The sequence below is a fragment of the Psammomys obesus genome, unplaced genomic scaffold (genome assembly GCF_907164565.1).
Source record: "Psammomys obesus unplaced genomic scaffold, mPsaObe1.curated_primary_1811, whole genome shotgun sequence".
NCBI classification, from domain to species: domain Eukaryota; kingdom Metazoa; phylum Chordata; class Mammalia; order Rodentia; family Muridae; genus Psammomys; species Psammomys obesus.
The window spans coordinates 25,698,589-25,717,769 of NW_026595981.1; the positions used below are offsets into that span (position 1 = coordinate 25,698,589).

The following is a 19,181-nucleotide window of genomic DNA, read 5'->3' on the forward strand; positions in this document are numbered from 1 at the left end:
TGAAAATCAAGGCACAAAGAGGAGGAGAAGAGAAGGAGGAGGAGAAGAAGAAGGAGAAGAAACCCTAAGCAGGTATACATTTCTGAAGGACCTTGGCGTAGTGCTATACCTCCTGTGATAGCCCGAAAAAGCCAGCGCTATGCCCTGTCTGTACACAAACACACACAGGACACACACACACACACACACACACACACACACACACACACACACACCTGCACCTGTAACTGCCCAAAGCTTGTTCTGGAAACCTTATCTATCAGCAAAAAGAAGCTTGGAAACCTCAGTGTAAAAAGGGGAAGGGTAGGAGGGCAAGAGAGATGGCTCAGTGGTCAAGAGTGCTGGCTGCTCTTCCACAAGCCCTGAGTTCAATTCCCAGCATCCATCTACAACTGGGGTCCTATATGACCTGATGTCCTCTTCTGGTAAGCATGGATGCAGATGTACATGCAGAAAACCACCTGTATACATAAAATAAAAAAACAATCTTTAAATAAATAACTGAGAGGAGCAATTTTCTTTTGTATCACTGAAGCTGAGCTGCTGAACTGACTGCTACTGTGCAGATTGGAAGTAATTCACATCTACACAAACATTTAAAACATTTATTTTGAAACTCTAAAAATTCCAATGTGTTTCCCCATAGTGCAGACAATTACCTTGCATAGCCCTGAGTACACCTCAACTTGAGAAATATTATGTTCCCCTCCCCAGTCCCAGCCTCAATACAACATCCCAACAGGTAGCTTTGTTCCCTGTTTAGGACCAAACTGAGATGTACTGCTTTCTCTCATTCTTTTCATTCACAAGACAGACCTTAACAGTCGCTCCACCATCCAAGGTCACCACAAACAACCCTGCCCTGTATTCACCTGCTCATCTGGAAGAGGACCCTAGACCTCCCTGTGGAGTAGCCCCTCTCCTCCCTTGATCCTTGTCTCACCCCATTCCAGGACCAGCACCCACTCTTTTCCCTGTGTCTATGGGTCCACTTTTCCTTATCAGGGTCAGAAGTTATAACGATAGTTCTGTTGAAATCTTAGCCCAGCCACGTATGTGTGCATGCTTAGCCTGTTGTGTGGCCTGGCTGAGCCTCAGTTTCCCCTTCTGTACAATGGAGATACGAGCTTCATTCTTGGGGAAGGACAGCTGCAAAGTGGCTGCCACAGTGTCAGGCACACAGGAAATGGTCATCCTTAAAGACAGGCCCCTTCTAGACATCGGGAAGGTTCTAGCCAGGTGCTAGCTAGAACAGATGGCTGGTTCCTCTCTTTCCCAGGCCATCTGATGTGCTCTGACCCACCCCAGGTCCTCCCAGAGCAGGTGTGGTCCACCCAAGGACTTCTGAAGCGCCTGGCCTGAGGGCATGTCCCATTCTCATCACCCACACACCTTTCTTGGCACTATCTGTGCCACCCACTTCTCTCCTCTCCTCCCTCCACTGTCCCAGCTTAAGGAAATAGACTCCTAGAAACAACTTGAACACTTCCTTGCTGGTGTTTAAGCTCCTCCTCATCACAGCTTAATTTAATCCTACACTTTCCTAGGCTAGACGGAGATCCTTTCAGTACTTCACCCTAAGCCTTTATTAACTGACGTCAGACACTGGATTCTAAACAACTTAGCAGTTCTTTCTTCTTTTCTTTTTCAGAGATACTGCCTCACTAACTTTCCCAGGCTGGCCCTGAACTCACCATCCTCCGGCCTCAGCCTCTCCAGTGCTGGGATGGCAGACATGCAGCAGCAAGCCTGGCTGGTTAGCAAGGCTTGACAGCAGCAGCTGGGAGGGATGTCCAAAGGCCAGGACCCTCTGGTTTGCAGAGACCACCGACATCCTCCATCACAGGAAAGTTGGTCCATGCCTCACCTGTTACAGAGGAGGCTGGGAAGTCAGAACTTCTAGTCTACTCATGCAAGAATTAAAAAAAAAAAAAAAAAACACTTTTCCACAGACAAGAGGCAGCCTCCTAGCAAATATTTCTTGAAACATTAATTACTCTATTCCTGAAATACCTATTCCCACCAGACTGTGGAGTTCTTTGAGGACGGTGGCAGTCTCGCTGAGCTGTGACTCCGGCACTCAGAGACGTGCCTTCTAGTCAAGCCAGTGCTCAGTAGACACAGGGTGTGGAATCTCTGAGGACAGGTCCACACAACTATTTCACAAAGTTCCAGGAACTAAGGTTCAGATGAGTACCTCCCAAAGAAACGTGGAGTAAAGGCTTTAGGGGTAGAAGTATCGGGAGGTGGCAGAACCTTCGGAGAGTGGGTCTAGCCCAGAAGTCAAAGCATCTAGACATAAGAAATACAAAAGCATGCTTGGGGATGGGGATAGAGCTCAGTGCGCTGGGTATATAAGCCCTGGGTTCAGTCTTGAATAGGAGCATGGGAAGAGCAAGAGCAGCTGGACCAGGCAGCATATTCCTGGAATCCTAACACTCAGGAGGGTGAGGAAATCTGAAGAATTGAAGCAAATTCAAGGTCAGCCCAGGCTACTGGGCTATCTAGTGAGATCTTGTCTCAAAACAAAACAAACTAATAATAAATTAAAAGGGGGAAAGTCAGGCATGGTGGCACACACCTGTAATCTCAGAACTGGGGAGGCAGATGGATCTCTGTGAGCTCAAGGCCAGCCTGGTCTACGTCAGAGTTCCAGGATAGCCAGGAGTATGTGGAGAGACCCTGCCTCAAAAGGCAGGTGGGTGGAATGGGCTGAAGAGATGGCTCTGTGTTTAAGAACACTGTGATGGTCTTACAGAGGACCCCAGTTCAGTTCCCAGCAATCAAATTCAGTGGCTCACAATTGCATTTAACTTCAGCTTCATGGGATCCAATGCCATCTTCTCATCCCTTCAAGCAACCTAGCCACACACACACACACAATTTTAAAAGTCAAAACCTAGCTGGTCACTGTGGCACACGCCTGTAATCCCAGTGCTCAAGAGGCAGAGGCAGGTGGATCTCTGTGAGTTCAAGGTCACCCTGGTCTACAGAGTGAGTTTCAGGACAGCCAAGGCTACACAGAGAAACCCTGTCTAGAAAAAACACCCAAAATAAAAATATATTAAAATAAATAAATACTTAAGTAAATAAAAGTCAAAACTTTCTTTAATGGAAGAATTGGAGCTGGAAACAGCTCAGTCAGTAAAGTCCTTTTTATACACGTAAGAGGACCTTAGTTCCATCCCAGGCAGCCATGTAAAAACTAGATATGGTGGCACATGCTTGTAAAAATCCCAGCTTTGGGAAAGCAGAGACACACGAATCCCAAGGGCTCACTGGCTAGACAGTCTAGCCTGTGAAAACCACCTTAGGCAATTTAAACCACTCTGGGGCAATTTATCAGGGAGACACCTCAGCTTAGAGCCAAAACCCTTCAGGGAACTCTGAGCTTTTCCTTCTGCTGAGTGCTCACCCAGTTCCAATACTCTCCCACAGCTGAGGACATCACACTCAGAGACACAAAGAACTTTGTCTGTGCAATGCAAGAGGCCACGCCAGGCTTGGAACCCACGTCTGTCTTGACACCAAAACCTCTATCTCACCTCCCAGAACTAAGTGGGAAAAGTTCCTGAGACAGAACCAGGAGGGAGGAAGCATAGACAAGAGCAGGGGTTAAAAGCCAAGGAAGGCACAAGCCTGGTGAACGAGGACAGCTGCTGGGTAAGGGACTGGAAGGTAATGGAGGGACTGAACACTTCTGGGAGACTGGATTGCTTCTGATGGGAGTCTGCCCTGAGCGTCAGCTGCACACCCCTATTCCCTTGGGTAGATCTCTCAATTTCTCTCAAGTAGCATCCTTCCCATAAAGAGTTAATAACGCTTACAAGTGCCACCTAAATAACACTAGAGATCTCATGACATTGTTTGACCCAGACCCTGGGACCACGGCACCAAGCACAACAATGATTATCAGCTATTGATAAATTACTACTATTCATACAGCTATTGTTATTGATGACGAATGAAACTGGGCATAAGTCCTTTGGTTCTAGAACCAGCCCGGGTAGGCCTCTCGGGGATCACAAAGGCGCCTTCTGGACTCCAGCTGCCCTGTCCCTCCAGCTCTGCCACCTGAAGCTTTTCTCTAGTCAGAAATGAGAGTCTCTTCATCCTCATTCCCACACTGTCAGAACTGAATAGTTCCTGAAATGAGTCAAGGTCTGGGACAGAAGGACTGAGAAAGAGCCCTAGATTTGAACAGGGCAGCCTAGATTTCCACAGGGGACACACCATGGAAGCCCTGTGGTCATCAGGGTGAGGTTCAGGGTTTACTGCTAGGCCTGCGTCTAGCTGGAATGTGTGATAGCTTGTCTCAAATGGAGTGTGCTGACATTTGTCTTAACCCCAGCACTTAGAAGGCATATGCAGGAAGATCCGTTCAAATTTATCCTTGGCTGCCTAGTGGGTTTGAGGTTAGCCTCATGACCCTGTTAGACACACACACACACACACACACTCAGGCAGTGGTGGCACAAGCCTTTAATCCCAGCACTAGAGAGACAGAGGCAGGTGGATCTCTGTGAGTTTGAGGCCAGCCTGGTGTACAGAGCGAGTTCCAGGACAGCCAGGGCTACACAGAAAAACCCTGTCTCAAAAAACAAAAACAAAAACAAAACAAAAGTTATAACTTGCTAGCATGTGAGGTACACCGCCCCCCCCCCCCAACAGCTCCTTTAGCCTGTACTAAGGAGAGTGCATTTCTTTTCTTAGATTTTTGCTACCTTCGGCGGTCTCAGGAACAGCTCCTGGGCTGTGGTGTGCACTTTGATAACCCCGACCTGAGTTCTCACCCCTGCCCCAGAGAGCAGGATTCACTGAGGAGAGGAAGAAGATGAGATAACTGAAAGCAAGAGGAGAGCTGCTCCCACACAGAGGGGCTCATGGTGTCCATTGCCCACTGTATGCCAAGAGCTACCCAGTACTGAGCTACATGAACAGCCCCACTAGGAAGTGAAGTTCCTCGTTCAACTTCACAGTCAAGAGGGAGTTAGGTCAGAATTGATACCGTCCCTTCCCCGGGGGTGGGGTTGTCATGAGGGAGCATGCCACGTTTCACAATTTGGTCTAGAGGAGCAGCAAGGTGGAACAGGTAGAGAGGAAGATGACAGGATCCACAGTGTGTGTGTGTGTGTGTGTGTGTGTGTGTGTGTGTGTGTGTGAGTTAAGGCCTCTCTCCAGGGTTCCACGTGGCTGGGACAGGCAGAGCAAGGGGTGGCAATCTCACGGTTCCCCTAATCCTCGATGTCGGAGCACATAGTAGGCCTCCACAGCAATCCTGCAGGAGAAGTCCTCTAAGGTCAGCGGGATGAGCCAGCATTGACCTCTGCTGACTGCAGAAATAGCTCCTGGGAAAGGCACTGCCCCTTGACACCCCCAGGGACAGCTTTCCCCCAGGACCTGTGTCTGATCTTGGAACAAAAAGTTACCCTACCCCAGGAGCTTCCCGCCTCGGCCGCCCACTTCCCTGGACCCCTGGAAGACACTGTGCCTCGGTCAGGACAGTCTGTAGGCCGAGTGCCTCCACCCCCGCACTGTCTGGGTTCCCGGACCCAGGAGCAGGAGAAAGCCACGCTGGGGCGGGGCCTTCGAGGCTCAGGCTGGTGGATCCACAGAAATATAAATGGCCTCTGACGTCCTGGCCAGAGACCCTTCGCTGTGTCGCTCTGCACCTGCCCAGCGCTATGGTAATGTCTGGTGGCTAAGGATGGGACGGACCCCTGTCTACTGTGCTCTCCCCGAGCTTGGGAATGGAGGCTGGCACCACGGGGCCCTCCACAGGCCCACTAAGGGCACGAAAAAAAATGAAGCCATTTTGATGGCCAGGACAAGGGCCCCTAGAGAACTTCCTGCCCCTGACCGAGGTGGTGTAAATGAGGGGAATTTTGGTTAAGTGGGATTTTAGGGCCTCTGGGGATCAAAGGAAGTGTCTATGAGGGGTGTGTGTGTGTGTGTGTGTGTGTGTGTGTGTATGTGTGTGTGTGTGTGTTTCTGTGTGTACAAGGGGGATGAGGGAATCGCTGGACTAGCCCTCCGTTGTGCAACTACGTTATTCATTTAAGGTGTTACTAAAAGCCTGGCAGCCATCTGTGTGGCAGGCCTACTACATCAGACAGGAAGTAGGTAGAGAGACCACCTTCAATGTGACAGAAGGTGGGGCTGGGAAGGGAAGCTGATAACCACACACAAAAAAAAAAAATAGTATGAATACATCTAGAAGGGGGCATGGCAAGGGCAGAGCAAGATAAGAGTTGGTGGCAACTTTAAATATGGTTGTCAGGATTGAGCTGATGCTTGGGGCCGAGCTGGTCCTGCAGACGGCCCGAGAACCAGGCTTCCAGGTAGACAGCAGCACGTCTAGGGTTTCTGAGGACCAACGAAGGTGAAAAGGCTGCAGGCACGCGTGCACAAGAAATTTGTCCGTGAGCCCAAGGGACCTGACCGACTCTCGGGCCCCTGTGTGTGCCCGAGGGGGCTACGTTTCCTGGTCTTAGCTTTGCCACCCTCCTAGCTTTCCCAATAGATGGAGTGTGGCTCCACAAGACCGGGCGCGAGGCGCTGCCAGGTCCCACGCCCACCCTACCTCCCTTCCAGGGTCACCTGACCGTGCTGTCTGCCCCGCCCCCTCCAGACCCTGGCTCTGCCTTGCGCGTGCGCACTGACTCTGGGGTGCCTAGCGTCGCTCCTGGTGTCACCCAGTAGCGCCCTGGACGACGAGGTGCACCTGCAGCAGTCTCCGGAGCCCAGGATGGCCAGCTGGTTTGCAAACTTTGGCCAGATCAACAAGTACATGGAGAAGCTCTTCAGCAGCGGGTGAGCTGGCAGAGGAGGGCGGGAGGAGGGGCACCTGGCAGCCCACTGACTCCTCAACACCGCGGTCTCTGCAATGACGCGTCCCCTAGTTCGAAGAAAGCCAAGAACCACAAGACACCCTCCGACTCCACCATCACTCCCCCGTCGGACACCACAGTGCGTCCTCACTTGAATGTGGAGAAGCCCACGCCGCCGCCGCAGGTCAGCAAGCTCCAAGCACTGGAACCCCATAGGCTCCAGCTGTTAGGCTCCTCCCACAGCCCCAGGTAGGCAAGGCTAGTGCAGCCGGCAGGCCTCCGCCCATATCCTTGGGCAGATGGGTAAGAGAGAGAGGAGAAACTCCTGGGGACCCAAAAGGGCTTTAGGCCAGAGGTGTTCTGGACCTCTAGAGGCCTAGCCTGCATCTGGCTAGCCACAGACCCCTTTAGACCTGAAATGTTCCTCTGTTCCTCCCTACCCACGCAGCGCGGACAATAAAGAGAAATAGAGGGACTGTCAGGAGGGCTCAGGAGGTCAGGGCGCTTGCCACTGAGACTACCTGCCCGAGCTCCGTGCCTGACCTCATGGAAGAATGTACCCCGGTGTGCACACACATCGTGCAAACACACAATAACAATAAAGGAAAGGATAAGTAAATACAGTTTTAAAAAGAATCCCTGTGGCTTCGGTGACATCTTTGGGCACTGGCAGGAAGGGCCTGGCCTTCACTGAGGAGGGCACCCTGTAATTCCTCATGTGAGATAAGCAGATCTCAGCCTGCATCTCTTTGCAACCTACCCACCCACCTTCCACCAGCTCACCCCCAGCTACTGCTTCCAGGGTGACCCACTGTGACTCAGAGAGAGAGAGAAGATGAAAGGATCGGTCCTGTCGACTTCAAAATAGGAGCTTCAGGCAGACCCCTCCCGGCCGAGGTTAACCGCAGAGCGGAACAGGTTGAAATGCTAGCTCGGCCTGTGAGAGCTGGACACAGGGGACCTCTCCCCTCCTATGTTGGGTTCACAGATCCCCGGAATGGGGTAGAGCCTGTTCCTGAAGCCTGGCTACTGAGGCGCTCACATGCCTCCCCGTCATCCAGCTCTCAAACCCGGGTGTGTGTGGAGCCTGCCTCTCTGGGTTTTAATTCTCCCCTTCGTAACCTTTCTCAGGCTGGAGAGATGGCTCAGGGGTCAAGAGTGCCGGCTGCTCTTCCAGAGAATCCAAGGATCCCCAGCACCTACATAGTATCTTACAACCACCTGTAACTCTAGTTCCAGGAGATCGGAAACCCTCTTCTGGCCCCGGAAGGCACGAGGCACACACATGGTGTACGGCAGGCAAAACGCCCTTATGTATAAAATAAAAATAGAAGGGGAAGGCTTTGGGACATCAGGCTCCAGCACCCACATTCAAACCATTCTCCTGCTGAAACCTCCTATGGCCCCTAGTTATCCTGGCACCGCTTGGACTTAGGAATCAGCTGGAGCCAAGCAACTTGCAGGATAGCTGCATCCTGCACAGGCCTTTGACCTTATAGGTCAGGTTCTGCTTCCAGATCATTCACACACAACATACAGAAGCACAGTTATAGTGTCATCGTCATGGGATCAGTGCTAAACGCTGAGCCTTCGGAGAGTAAACCTTCACCCACCAAGCCTACCAACGCTGGCCCTTCAGACTCAGCCTGTGGCAGGGATGGGAGAAGACTGTTTCAAGTCTTCCCTTCCCCTCTCCCCATCCACAGAAGCTCCCAGAAAGGGGAGTCCCGTTCACTCTCTCACTTTATACACACACTTTATACACACACTTTATACACACATACACACACACACACACACACACACACACACACACACACAGCATTTTTGCCTACTCAGGATGCCCGATAGGGGTAGAAAATCTGCTGGGACCTCTCAGACAAGTTACCCAGGTCTTACCTCGGTGCCCCAAGAAATGGGGATTTCACATGGCAAACCTCTTTGTGCGTGTGGGTGTCTTACTGCTCTCCAGACCACAACTTGCCCCTCTGTGAGAGGGGGGAGCTGAGCCCCTGTAGTTGCCCAGGGTCATCATAACTCTGCTTTCTCCCTCGGCTTCCAGGCCTGTGAGTTTTACCTACTCCTGCCCCTGTGGGTGTACACACACACACACACACACACACACACACACACACGGGCTATAATTTTAACTTGCTTTATTTAGAGTGTAAGAGGGCAGGTTGTTGCAAGAATGCAGAGGAGAGAGCTGGGCCGGCACCGTCCCACAGCCACAGGCAGGAGCCAGGAGGGGCACACGCCCATTGGGCTGAGCTCCCTGCGAGGAAAGAAGAGAGCCATGAGGAAAAACGGTCCTTGTCCTGGGACCCTGCTTTCCTTCCTACTCCTCCAGACCCCCTCCCCTTTCCAGACCTGCCCTCAGCTCCAGGGAGCAGAGCAGCGAATCAAACCAACGAGGGGGCTGGTGCATGGGGAGAGCTGTATTCTAGGAAGTCCAGCTGTGTTCTCCTCGTCTCTCTTCCCATACCTAAGAAGGAAGACAGCTGGGATAAGTGTAGTCCAGGTGTCAAATCACCTGTCTTAGATCCCCCCACTTACACAGACCCAAGCCCCAGGAGTAGAAATAGTTTTCTCAGAGCAGGCATGGGCAGGACTGGGACAAGGCTAGGGCTAGGGATCTCTCTCTCTCTCTCTCTCTCATGCACGCACACACACACACACACACACACCGTACCTAGGTCTGGTCAGTGTGTTGATGTATCTGCGGAGCTGAGTTTCATATTGAGCCATCTGCTCAGGGGTAGCATAGTCCCCTGGGTACATTGGCTCCACCGGGGCTCCCCAGGCACCCTGCAGGGGCTGCAGCAGCAGAGCCACCCAAGAGCTTAGGAGAAACAGGGAGAGGCAGCTGTATGCGACGGCCATCTAAAGAACAAGGAAGATTGAAGACAGGACACGCCTATCAGCAGGTCCTCCTATGTCCAACACCTACCTTCCTAGCCACTGCACACCACACAACACTTCAAGCCACACCTGGGGACAGGGGCAGATGAAGGAGCCACCAGCCTCTACCACCTTCCTTCCCCAGAAAGCAAGAACACCTGCAAATGCACATTTCCTCGGTAATCAAGCCAGCAGCCAGAGGGCCGGGCCTTGGCAACATTGTAAAGCATAGCAGAGAGATTGGGTATGAGGGATGGCTACACAGGACTTAGGACATTGATGGCTCTGAGGATGCAGGAATGACCGGGGCTCATGGGAACCACAGGGTGGGTGACACAGAGTTAAATTATAAAGCAAAGGAACAGAAGCCTATGACACTGTGGGTCCCGGTTTCCCCTGACAGGCATGTCCAATACAGAGAGAGACCCAAGAAGGACCTTAGGCCTCCTGAGGGCTCCAGCCCTACAAAGCACTAAGCCTTACCCTCCAACACCAGCCTCAACCCAAGGAGTCCCCAGAGGCAAAACAAGATCAGCTCACTTACCCTGTGTCCCGAGCAAGTGGGTGTTGGGCCACAGAGAAAAGCTACCTCCTGCTGGTCTCCCTGCTTGCGGCTGTGTCCCTTTATAATCCTCAGCACCCCCAGAGGCCCCGCCTCCTGCCAGCCCTTCTCACTGCCAGCCTTCAACCCCCTTTTGCTGTCTCCCTGGAGCCTGCAACACGGGGCGCTGTGGCCGGAAACAGGAAGGCCAGGCCAGCGTTCTAGGTGTCAGGGTAGCACAGAATAAATGAAGCTGGACCATGGCAAAGGTCTCCTGTGGGGGTCCGTATCCAGCTTTGGACACTGGCACAGACTTGATTCATAAATGTCAGGGTCCTGACAGGATAACCCAAAGGTTCTAGCTGCTGGCCTCAACACCCGCTCCCCAGGGACAACCCAGTCACCAATCGGATTTCCTTGGGGCACAGACTGAAGCTACACTTCCAGGCTCTACCCCCCAGCATGAAGGATGGAAGTCAGGACTTCCTTTCCAGTAGACAGCTAGAACAAAGAAGGGACAGAGAAGGTGTCTTCTGTCCTCAAGCCACTTGGAAAGGAGTGGAGGAACCCATTTGGTGCATGCCAACTAGATCCGGTGGGTCAGAGTTCGGAGGACACAGGGTTCATGGGGGAAGGGACAGTTTCTGGCAGCTGTTTCCTTTCCCATCACAGAGCTCTGTCCCAAGTGGGTACTAAAAATTAGCATCACTCTTAAGCTTCAAGTTGCCCAAAAAGCTCCAGGCTGTCTTCCCACTGAACCCCTACCAGGCCGTACTTGACGGGCTAAAAACAAACAAACAAGCAAAAACAAAAACTGTATTCTGCCAAGAGATATCAGATAGCTGGGTCTAGACCACACAGCTAGTGACTGGGAAGAACTGTTGGAACACTGCTATCACTTCCTGCTTCCTGACCAAGGGATGGGAAACCCAGGGAGGTGGGAACGCTTGTCTAAGACTCACCCCCAAGGCTCACAGTCAGCCTTCAGTTCCTCTCCTAAAGCCACTGTCTTTTCCCAGCCAGGACCTCTACCCTGCTCAAGCCGAGAGAGCAGTTACTGGCTCTGTTTTTTTTCTGAGGTCTTCGAAGGGAGCCGGGGCCTCTCTTTCCTGAGGTTCTGTGCCCAGGTCAGAGCAGGGAGGAGCAGCATCACGGTTTGTCCTGGGAACGCAAGAAGTGATGAGAGGGGAGAAGGTGACAGCCAGGAATCTGTCATGGTGAGGTTAGAGGTCAGATAGGCCTGGACCCAATTCCAGTTCCTGCCATTGTCCCCTCCCCCGACCCCCGTGTGGTCCTGAGAGCATAATCCCATGAGACCTCTGGAATTCAGTTTCTTACTCTGTAAAGTAGGGCTCATTGCACCCACCCCCAGACAGGTAGAATCCAGGCACCCGCTCCTCTCAGCAATCGTTTACACTAACAAGAAAAGCACGACCGGCTCAAAATAAGTAGAGTTTGTTTGTTAGCAAGCCTGGACCCTTCTCGCGGGCTTGGTTTAGTGTTAGTCCCGTCGGAGCCTACGCGCTGGCTGGGAGCTGCCAGAGCTGCCACCGGGGGGGCGCCGGTTTTAAAGGTTCGGGTTTTCCTGAGCTCTGAGCCCCGTAAGATCTGCTCTAGCTTCTACTGAAGGTGAGGGACCCTCACTTAACAGACTGAAAACGGGGACTGATCCTGATGTGGAAACTGCTTATAGTTTGTCACTCAAGCCAACCAGCTTAGTCGGGTCCTAAGAAGTCACAGGTGCTCCTCAGATGTCAACCAAATCGATTTTTGCAACAGCAGATTCCAAGGTCCTCACAGGGGTAGTGGTAACAATCCAGGAGGAGGAGGAACTGCTCAATATTAAGTACATCTGGAACACAGAGACAGCTCCTGCTGGCCCTTGTGGCTTCCTGCAGCGCTTGCGTTGGAGCCTGGGGAAGGCGCGCATGCTCACCTGCAGACAGATTGGCCCCTGACTAGCCAGGAGCCTTCTGGACAAGAAAGATGGCTACTGATGAGGTTAGGAGAAAGACAGCCCAGAAAAATAGGAGGGAATGAAGTAGGAGAAGGAACAAAGTGCAGAGGCCCCGCCCACATCCTAGAGGACAGGAGTTTGGCCAGTGGCCTGTCCTCCGTCACACCCTTTCCCTTGCTCTCTTACCTCATCCTCTGCTGCTCTCAGAGATCAGGCCAAGCAGGAGTCATTCACGGCACACGTGTTTTCGTTTCATTTCATTTTTTCAGTGTTGTGTGTGTGTGTGTGTGTGTGGTGGGGGTGAGTATGTATGGGTGTGTGTGTGTGTGTGTGTGTGTGTGTGTGTGTATCTGTGCGCATACCTCAGATAGTGTTGTTCCTCAAACACCATCTCCATTTCTCCATGAGTGCTGTGGAGCGGCCTGGCATCCTTAAACTGTGTGGTAAGTGCATTACCAACAAGCTGTACCCCCGGCCCTCTGCTTTGTGGTTGTGAGGTGCATCTCACTATGGACCCCAAGATGGCCTTGAAAGTTGAGATCCTCCGGCCTCAGCCTCCCAAATGTGTCATTATGCCCAACTTGCACATATGCCCTTAGGGGGGTCGGGGGAGATTAGGAAAGGCTCAAAAGTGAAGAAGGGGCCTCAGGCAGCGTTTTATTTACTTAAAAAAAAAAATAAGGTCACTGAAATTGGAGAGAAGCGGATCATGGTATAGCCATCCTTCACCTAGGACTATCTTCCAGATCCTTCCTCAAAAGATACCTCATGGGGGCTGGAGAGATGGCTCAACAGTTAAGAACAGTATCTGCTTTTTCAGAGGTCCTGAGTTCAATTCCCAGCCACCACATGGTGACTTACAACCATCTATATCCTCTACTGCCCTCTTCACACACAAATGGAATACTCGTGTACATTAAAATAAATCAACAAAATCTTTTTAAAAAAAGAAAAAGAAAATATACCTCATAGGTATCCCTTTGGCCTGGCGAGAAGGCTCAGCGGGACCTGAGTTCAATCCCCAAAACCCACAGCAGGAGGAAAGAATCAACTCCTGAAAGTTGTCCTTTGACCTCTACATAGGAATCATGTACAACACACACACACACACACACACACACACACACACACACACACCACCAAAGCAATATCGCAGTCCTGCGATGTGTGTGTGAAACATACAGCTAATGATCTAATGCACAAAGAAGTGCTGTTTGAGCCCGGCACAGTGGTGCACGCCTTTAATTCCAGCGCTGGGAAGGCAGAGGCAGGCGGATCTCTGCTGGTTCGAGGCCAGCCTGCTCTACCTAGTGAATTCCAGGAGAGTCGGAACTACACAGCCAGACTCAGTCTCAAAACAAAACTGGTGTTTGGGGCTTGCTGCCTGACAGTGCAGGCTTGATGAGTTGCATTTGATTCTCCAGAAACCACGTGAAGGCATATATCACATGTATGTATGTATATATATTAAGGAAAAGAGCTTTTTGCAAAGATTTATTGCTACTGTCTTTGTTACTATTTTTTATATCTAAGTGCCCCCCTGGTTCCTATGTTGATTAAGTCGATCAGCCTCAGTACACACCCACTCAGAGTAAAGCTACCTCACTAAGGGTTAACTGGGCATGACACTTTACACAGACTGTCTGTGGCTCGCTTCAAACCAGCCCCAGCTTCCCCAGGCAGACCAACAGACAGGGCACCACAGGCACCAGCTTCCAGACACACAGTCCTTGCTCCTCAGCCGTGCAAGCAGTCATGCAAGCTTGGAGCAGTGTAGGAACACAGAAGGAGGAGGGGGCGGGATGTCTCAGGTAACGGTGATACTGGAGGGAGAGACTAACTTCCCTGGAATGGCAGGAGGGGCTTTCCAGGCGGGAGAGGAAGAAAGAGCAGGGTAGGCGAGGCCTGTGGAGACCAGAATCCTCCCAGTCTATGACACAGGATGGACCCTGGGGTCGCCTCTTCATCCTCTCCCCGTGAAGCTGAAGGGTATCCCCAGAAGCTGGATTCGGGGAAGTGGGGGACATGGTCCCCTATACAGGAAGTGTTACAGTGGAGGCCACGCTCCTCCAGGGCCACCAGGCTGAGGAGTCCTGCGTGCCTCCCCGTCCACACGGTGATAGTGCCCCGCCTTCTGCTGAACACTTCCTCTGTGGCTTATCCCTGGGCAGATCCTGCTCTACAGAGGATGGGAAACTACGCCCTTCCTCCAGCACCCCCTCTCCCTCAAGACCTAGGAAAACAGGACACAGGGTGATGGACAAATTTCATAGTGACCAGGGAGGTATCCAGAGAGAGAGAGAGAGCTGGGTGGCCAGAGAGGGCAGAAAGTTCCAATGAAAGGGCTTCCTGCAATAAGAGATATCCAGGGACTCAGGTCTGACGACAGTTTAAACACCCACAACACTTTAGACGTCAGTGTTTAATGACATCAGTGTTTAATGGGGGGGGGGGAGGAGAATTGGGGGAGTGTCCCCATGGTCTTTTCCCCAGTAAGGCACAGTTAGTGACAGACCTCAAGCCTGCATTCAGAAAGGCGGGGAATTCCCACTGTCTGGAGAGAAAGCAGTCCTCCACCCTCCTGCTGCTCCTCCTGTTCAGGGAGCGAGGAAAGTGACACCCACATCACCTCCAAAAGGTCCCTTCCTCCGTCCAGGGTCTCATCCTAGATTCCATCCTCCTCCTGGCCTCCAGCCTCCTCCCCAACACTCTCCTGTCCACCCCAATCCTTTCAGAATCCACCTCACCCACTCTCCTAGGCTCCCTTCCCCCAGAATGCCTTCCCAGGTCGTTTGGGAGCCACGGGCTAGGTGGAGGTGTCTCTGCCGAACCCCACCACGCCCTCTTCTCATCCCTCCGGGTCTTTTATCCTAGCTGCCAGTCTCTCCCTCCAGCTCGAGCTTACACACCTTCGACGCCACGTCCCCCAAAATGAAAGGGACGGGCATAGAAAACACAGTCGCGTTTTGTGGGAAGTTTGCTTTTTATTCGGGGACAGGGAAATAAACACACACAGCCCTCCAGCTCCAGCGTGGGCACCCAGGTCACCAAGGTAGGACGTCCCCTCTTGGAACCAGATATGCAAGTGAAGTTGGTGTGGTTAGCACATCTCGCAGGAGCCTCTGCGGGCTTCACCAGGGGTAGACACCTTCTGGCCTGCAGGAGGGAAAGGAAGGGGATTGAAGAGTGGGGATTGTAAGTGATGAGGCCTTGCCACTCGCCAGTGGGGAAGGGTTTGTTTTTATTGTTTTGTTTTGTTTTGTTTTTCCTACCGAGACTTGATGGGGAGGTTCTCGCTGTCATCCCTGAAGAGCAGTTTGGAGAACACAGCTTCCGGGACTTCTCTCTTCCCATACCTGAAGGGGGCGGGGACGGAATCGCCAAAGGGGCGTGGTCAGGCCTCCAGGTGGCGCTGGGAGGAGGGCGCTGTCCCGTCCTCCCCTCCCTCCCTCCCTCCCTCCCCGGCGCTCACCGCTGCCGGGTGACCAGGTTCAGGTAGTGGCGGAGGGAGGCGTAGTAGCGGCTCAGCTCCTCGGGGGAGGCGTCTTCGCCCGGAGCCTCGGGTTTGGCGGGGTAGGCGTCCACCAGGGCTCCCAAGCAGGCCAGCAGCACCAGCAGTAAGGCGACCATGGCGGGCCAAGGCCTGCGCACCGCCACCATCTAAGAAGGGAGCATTGGAGGGTGGGCCCTCCCGAGCCTCCATCCTCCGCGGCGGGAGGCGGCGGCGGCTGCCGTCGGGCCCACGTCTCAGTGATCTGTCTGTCCCAGCCACAGGGCTCATCTCGTCTTCTCCCGCCCTGCACCATCTCTAGCCTCAGTGTCCTCACCTGTCAGGACAGCCATAGTCCTGCCCGCCTCCCACTCCCTCTAGTACCCAAAGAGCTACCTCTCTTTTGGGAAGAAAGCTGTGATGATCCCCCCCCCCCCCCGAGTTCCCCACAATCTCCATCTCACCTCAGCTAGATCCTGCAACCACTCAGCCCCAGTTTCCACCGACCCGACCTTGGGTCCCTTCCCCCCCCCCCCCCCCCCCCGATACCCGACCCCCCCTGAGCCCCGGTCACTCACAGTAGCAACAGCTCTGGAAGCGTCAAGAGCAGGAGGTGGAAGGCAGGGGGAAACTCGAGGGCTGGACAGCTACTGACTGCTGTGGCCTCTGCTCAGAGCTTCCCTACGGGCCTTATATCCCACTTGGAAAGGGAGGGGGAGTCCAGGGAGGGGAGCTAGCAGGGGAGGGCCTGTCTCCTCCCTCCCTCAACCCCTGCCAATCCCTGACTTTACACCCAGCCGCTACGTGCTGGCTCACCACCTCGCAGGAGCCTGGGTGGGCAGTCTTCAGACGTGGGGTCCTTCCCTGCATCCGGTATTCACCCCCACAGCTGCCGATAAGGAACTGAATCTAGAGTTTGGGTCTAGACTAACGGGGCGAAGTCAGGAATGAGATTTCATCTTCCTCAGCCCGTTTATAGAAGAGAATCGAGAAGGGGGAAACACAGTTCCTTCAGCCTGTGGAACCTGTGGCAGCTCCTTCCAGAAAGCAAGCCCGTGTGCTTCTGTTTGGAGAAGGTCCCAGGACTGGCTGGGCGTGTAGGGGAAATCTTTTTTTCTGCTGAAGGCAGGGATGGGAGCATGTGTCCTTCCTTGCCTCCCGACCTGCTGCTGATGTCTTGAGGATACGACCTGTCCTTTCAATACTAAAAAGAGAGACAGGGGGCGGTAAAAAGCTAGTTCCCTTCGAAGAAGCGCCTGCACCTGCGACTTGTAGATTCCAGCCTAGAGCACAGACCCGGGACCAGCAATGCACACCTGATGAGTGCCCCCCCCCCAGGCAGAAACTCATCTCCAACCCCTCCAGAGACCCTCAGGACATAGGTGACATCTGCAGCTGAGTGATGCCAAGGTGACCAGGCGCATGGCGCTGTTTAAGCCGGTTACAGCCATCGTTGGAATCTGGGGCCCAGGAGGGAAGGCCCGTCTGTCCGCAGGAGAGGGCCAACTGCCAGTGTTTATTAAGCATTTTATTTTGCGCTGCATAGCACATCAATTCCTGCACGGCGGGTGTCCCGCCTTACAGGCGAGAAAACTAGAGTTCTGAGGGATCACCCATGGCTCCAAAGAGGGGGCAGAGGGCAGACAAACCCAGAGAACAGCCTTCTCAGGGCTGACGGGGGATGAGGCTCACACCTCAAAGCTTAGGAGTTTATACATGAGAGCAGGAGGGGAACAATAAGTCTAGGGCCACAACCTACGCTGAGTGTCTGAGTGGGGGAAGAGCCCCCAGACCACCAACCCCATCAGACCCACCTGCTACATCAGAGAGAGAGGGACGGACATATGAAAGTACTCCGGAAAGCTCTTCACAAGTCCTTCTCCCAGCCCTGCCAGAGCCTCTATGACTTCCAACCCTTGGAAGCAGGAAGAGCCATCTTGCTCAGACCCCTGGTTCTGGGCCAGGCCTTCCTCTCTCCCAGGACAGATGGCTGTGGATGCTATTTTTAGAACTCACCTGAGATGGAGCACCTAGGGCCCCTTCAATCACATTTTTTATGGGTTCAGTCACCTGCACTCTTGGAAATGGATCCTTATCAAGTAGCCAGGCCCATGGGCCCCCTGTTACGGAAGAAGCGGGGCACCAGGGCATCTTGCTGGGCATGGAGGTGGGAGAGAACGAGAGAACGTCAGGACAAGGCTGTACCCCAGCCTTGGAGAAAGCAGAGAGACAGTTCTTAGGGAGCCTGTATCTGGGGGTAAAGACACAGCTTTGTCCTTCAGGAACCCTCATCTCAGGAGAGAATCACATCCTTGGGGACTCCAAGTCTTAAAAGATCCCAGAACAGAGGCCAGACAGTGTCCTGTTTGGAGAAGTACAGGGATTCTAGTCCTTTAGGGCAAGCCAAAGGCCATGGGACAACAAGGTGTGTGTTCTGCAGAGGACAACCTGGCATTGGTTAGGATAACCATGACCATAGAAGCCAGAGCCTAGGCAGACAAGGACGCTGCAGGCCACAAGTGGCAAGGACATGGGGACAGACATTTGTTGGTAGGCCCTGAAGTGCCAGGGTGAAGGCTGTTGCAAGTGCACTGACCCTAGACAGGGACAAAGGAGCTTGTGAGAAGAACACGAAGGATCCATCATGCCTAAACACTACCTCCCATCAGTCTTAGGGACTACGAGGTTCAAGGAAAGACTAAGAAGAGGAGAAAGGGTGGAGGCACTGGAGGATGTAAGTGTACGAAAGCAAGCTGAACCCAAGGGGGTCCCTCCGTGTGGGCCAGAAGCCAGCCTCCCCGCTCCTCACAACCCCCCCCCTCGTGCCTCTTGGCACTCCCTCAGATCCCACGCCCCAATTACAGGACAAGCTGACTATTCATTAATCACCACCACCCCCATCAAAGACTTAATTAACTGCTGAGTGGGGAGGATGCCTCGTCTCAGCCCTCGATCGATAGGCTTGGCTGCCTCCACCGCATGCCCACCAACACCATCGACCCGTGACTCAGCCCCCACGAGCGACGTCTGCAAATGGGGGGCTGGTGTCTGTGAGGGGAAACTTGCAAAACAATTGTCCCTGTGCACTTGGGACCAGGACTGACCTCCAATTTTTCCTTGAAGAACTGCTGGGATTCCATTGTTCTTCATCCTCAGAGAACATAATGAGACCAGCCCAGGAGTTCAAGGTCTCTGAGGCTAGAGACCTGGACCTCGGCAGACCCCTTGCCTTGTCTAGTACGTTCAAGCATACTCATCCTATGTGACTTAGCATTCTGTAACACATCAGCGGTCACCTGAACCCGGTACCAACAACAGGAAGCTCTAACGCACAGTGAAGGCCCAAAGTCACAGGCAAGACTCGTTCCTCACAGACATGGGTACACAACCTATAACCTTGGCACGTGGGAGGCAGAGACAAGAAGATCTCAAGTTCAAGGCTGGCCTGGGCTACAGAATGAC

At 53.0% G+C, this 19,181-nt stretch overlaps 2 protein-coding genes across 2 annotated transcripts; both read right to left on the reverse strand.

Annotated features, from left to right (window-relative positions):
• Window positions 1–8,971: 8,971 nt before the first annotated feature.
• On the reverse strand, window positions 8,972–10,358 carry Ppy (pancreatic polypeptide). Its single transcript, XM_055620581.1, has 4 exons — window positions 10,276–10,358; window positions 9,523–9,713; window positions 9,201–9,315; window positions 8,972–9,105 (listed from the first exon to the last, which is right to left on the reverse strand). The coding sequence occupies exons 2-3, from the start codon at window positions 9,711–9,713 to the stop codon at window positions 9,207–9,209; spliced, it is 300 nt and encodes a 99-aa protein (XP_055476556.1). The 5' UTR covers window positions 10,276–10,358; the 3' UTR covers window positions 8,972–9,105; window positions 9,201–9,206.
• Window positions 10,359–15,193: 4,835 nt separating this feature from the next.
• Window positions 15,194–16,401, reverse strand: Pyy (peptide YY). The gene is made up of 4 exons (XM_055620415.1): window positions 16,298–16,401; window positions 15,702–15,889; window positions 15,502–15,585; window positions 15,194–15,385 (listed from the first exon to the last, which is right to left on the reverse strand). The coding sequence occupies exons 2-4, from the start codon at window positions 15,887–15,889 to the stop codon at window positions 15,361–15,363; spliced, it is 297 nt and encodes a 98-aa protein (XP_055476390.1). The 5' UTR covers window positions 16,298–16,401; the 3' UTR covers window positions 15,194–15,360.
• Window positions 16,402–19,181: the final 2,780 nt, after the last annotated feature.

What these genes read in the sequence shown, in the direction of transcription:
- Ppy (XM_055620581.1), bottom strand. Translation starts at nt 9,713, where the DNA reads ATGGCCGTCGCATACAGCTGCCTCTCCCTGTTTCTCCTAAGCTCTTGG. An exon ending in AACACACTGACCAGACCTAG is followed by an intron (nt 9,316 to 9,522) that starts GTACGGTGTGTG and finishes CTTCCTTCTTAG; the next exon opens with GTATGGGAAGAGAGACGAGG.
- Pyy (XM_055620415.1), bottom strand. Translation starts at nt 15,889, where the DNA reads ATGGTGGCGGTGCGCAGGCCTTGGCCCGCCATGGTCGCCTTACTGCTG. An exon ending in AACCTGGTCACCCGGCAGCG is followed by an intron (nt 15,586 to 15,701) that starts GTGAGCGCCGGG and finishes CGCCCCCTTCAG; the next exon opens with GTATGGGAAGAGAGAAGTCC. An exon ending in AACCTCCCCATCAAGTCTCG is followed by an intron (nt 15,386 to 15,501) that starts GTAGGAAAAACA and finishes TCCCTCCTGCAG; the next exon opens with GCCAGAAGGTGTCTACCCCT.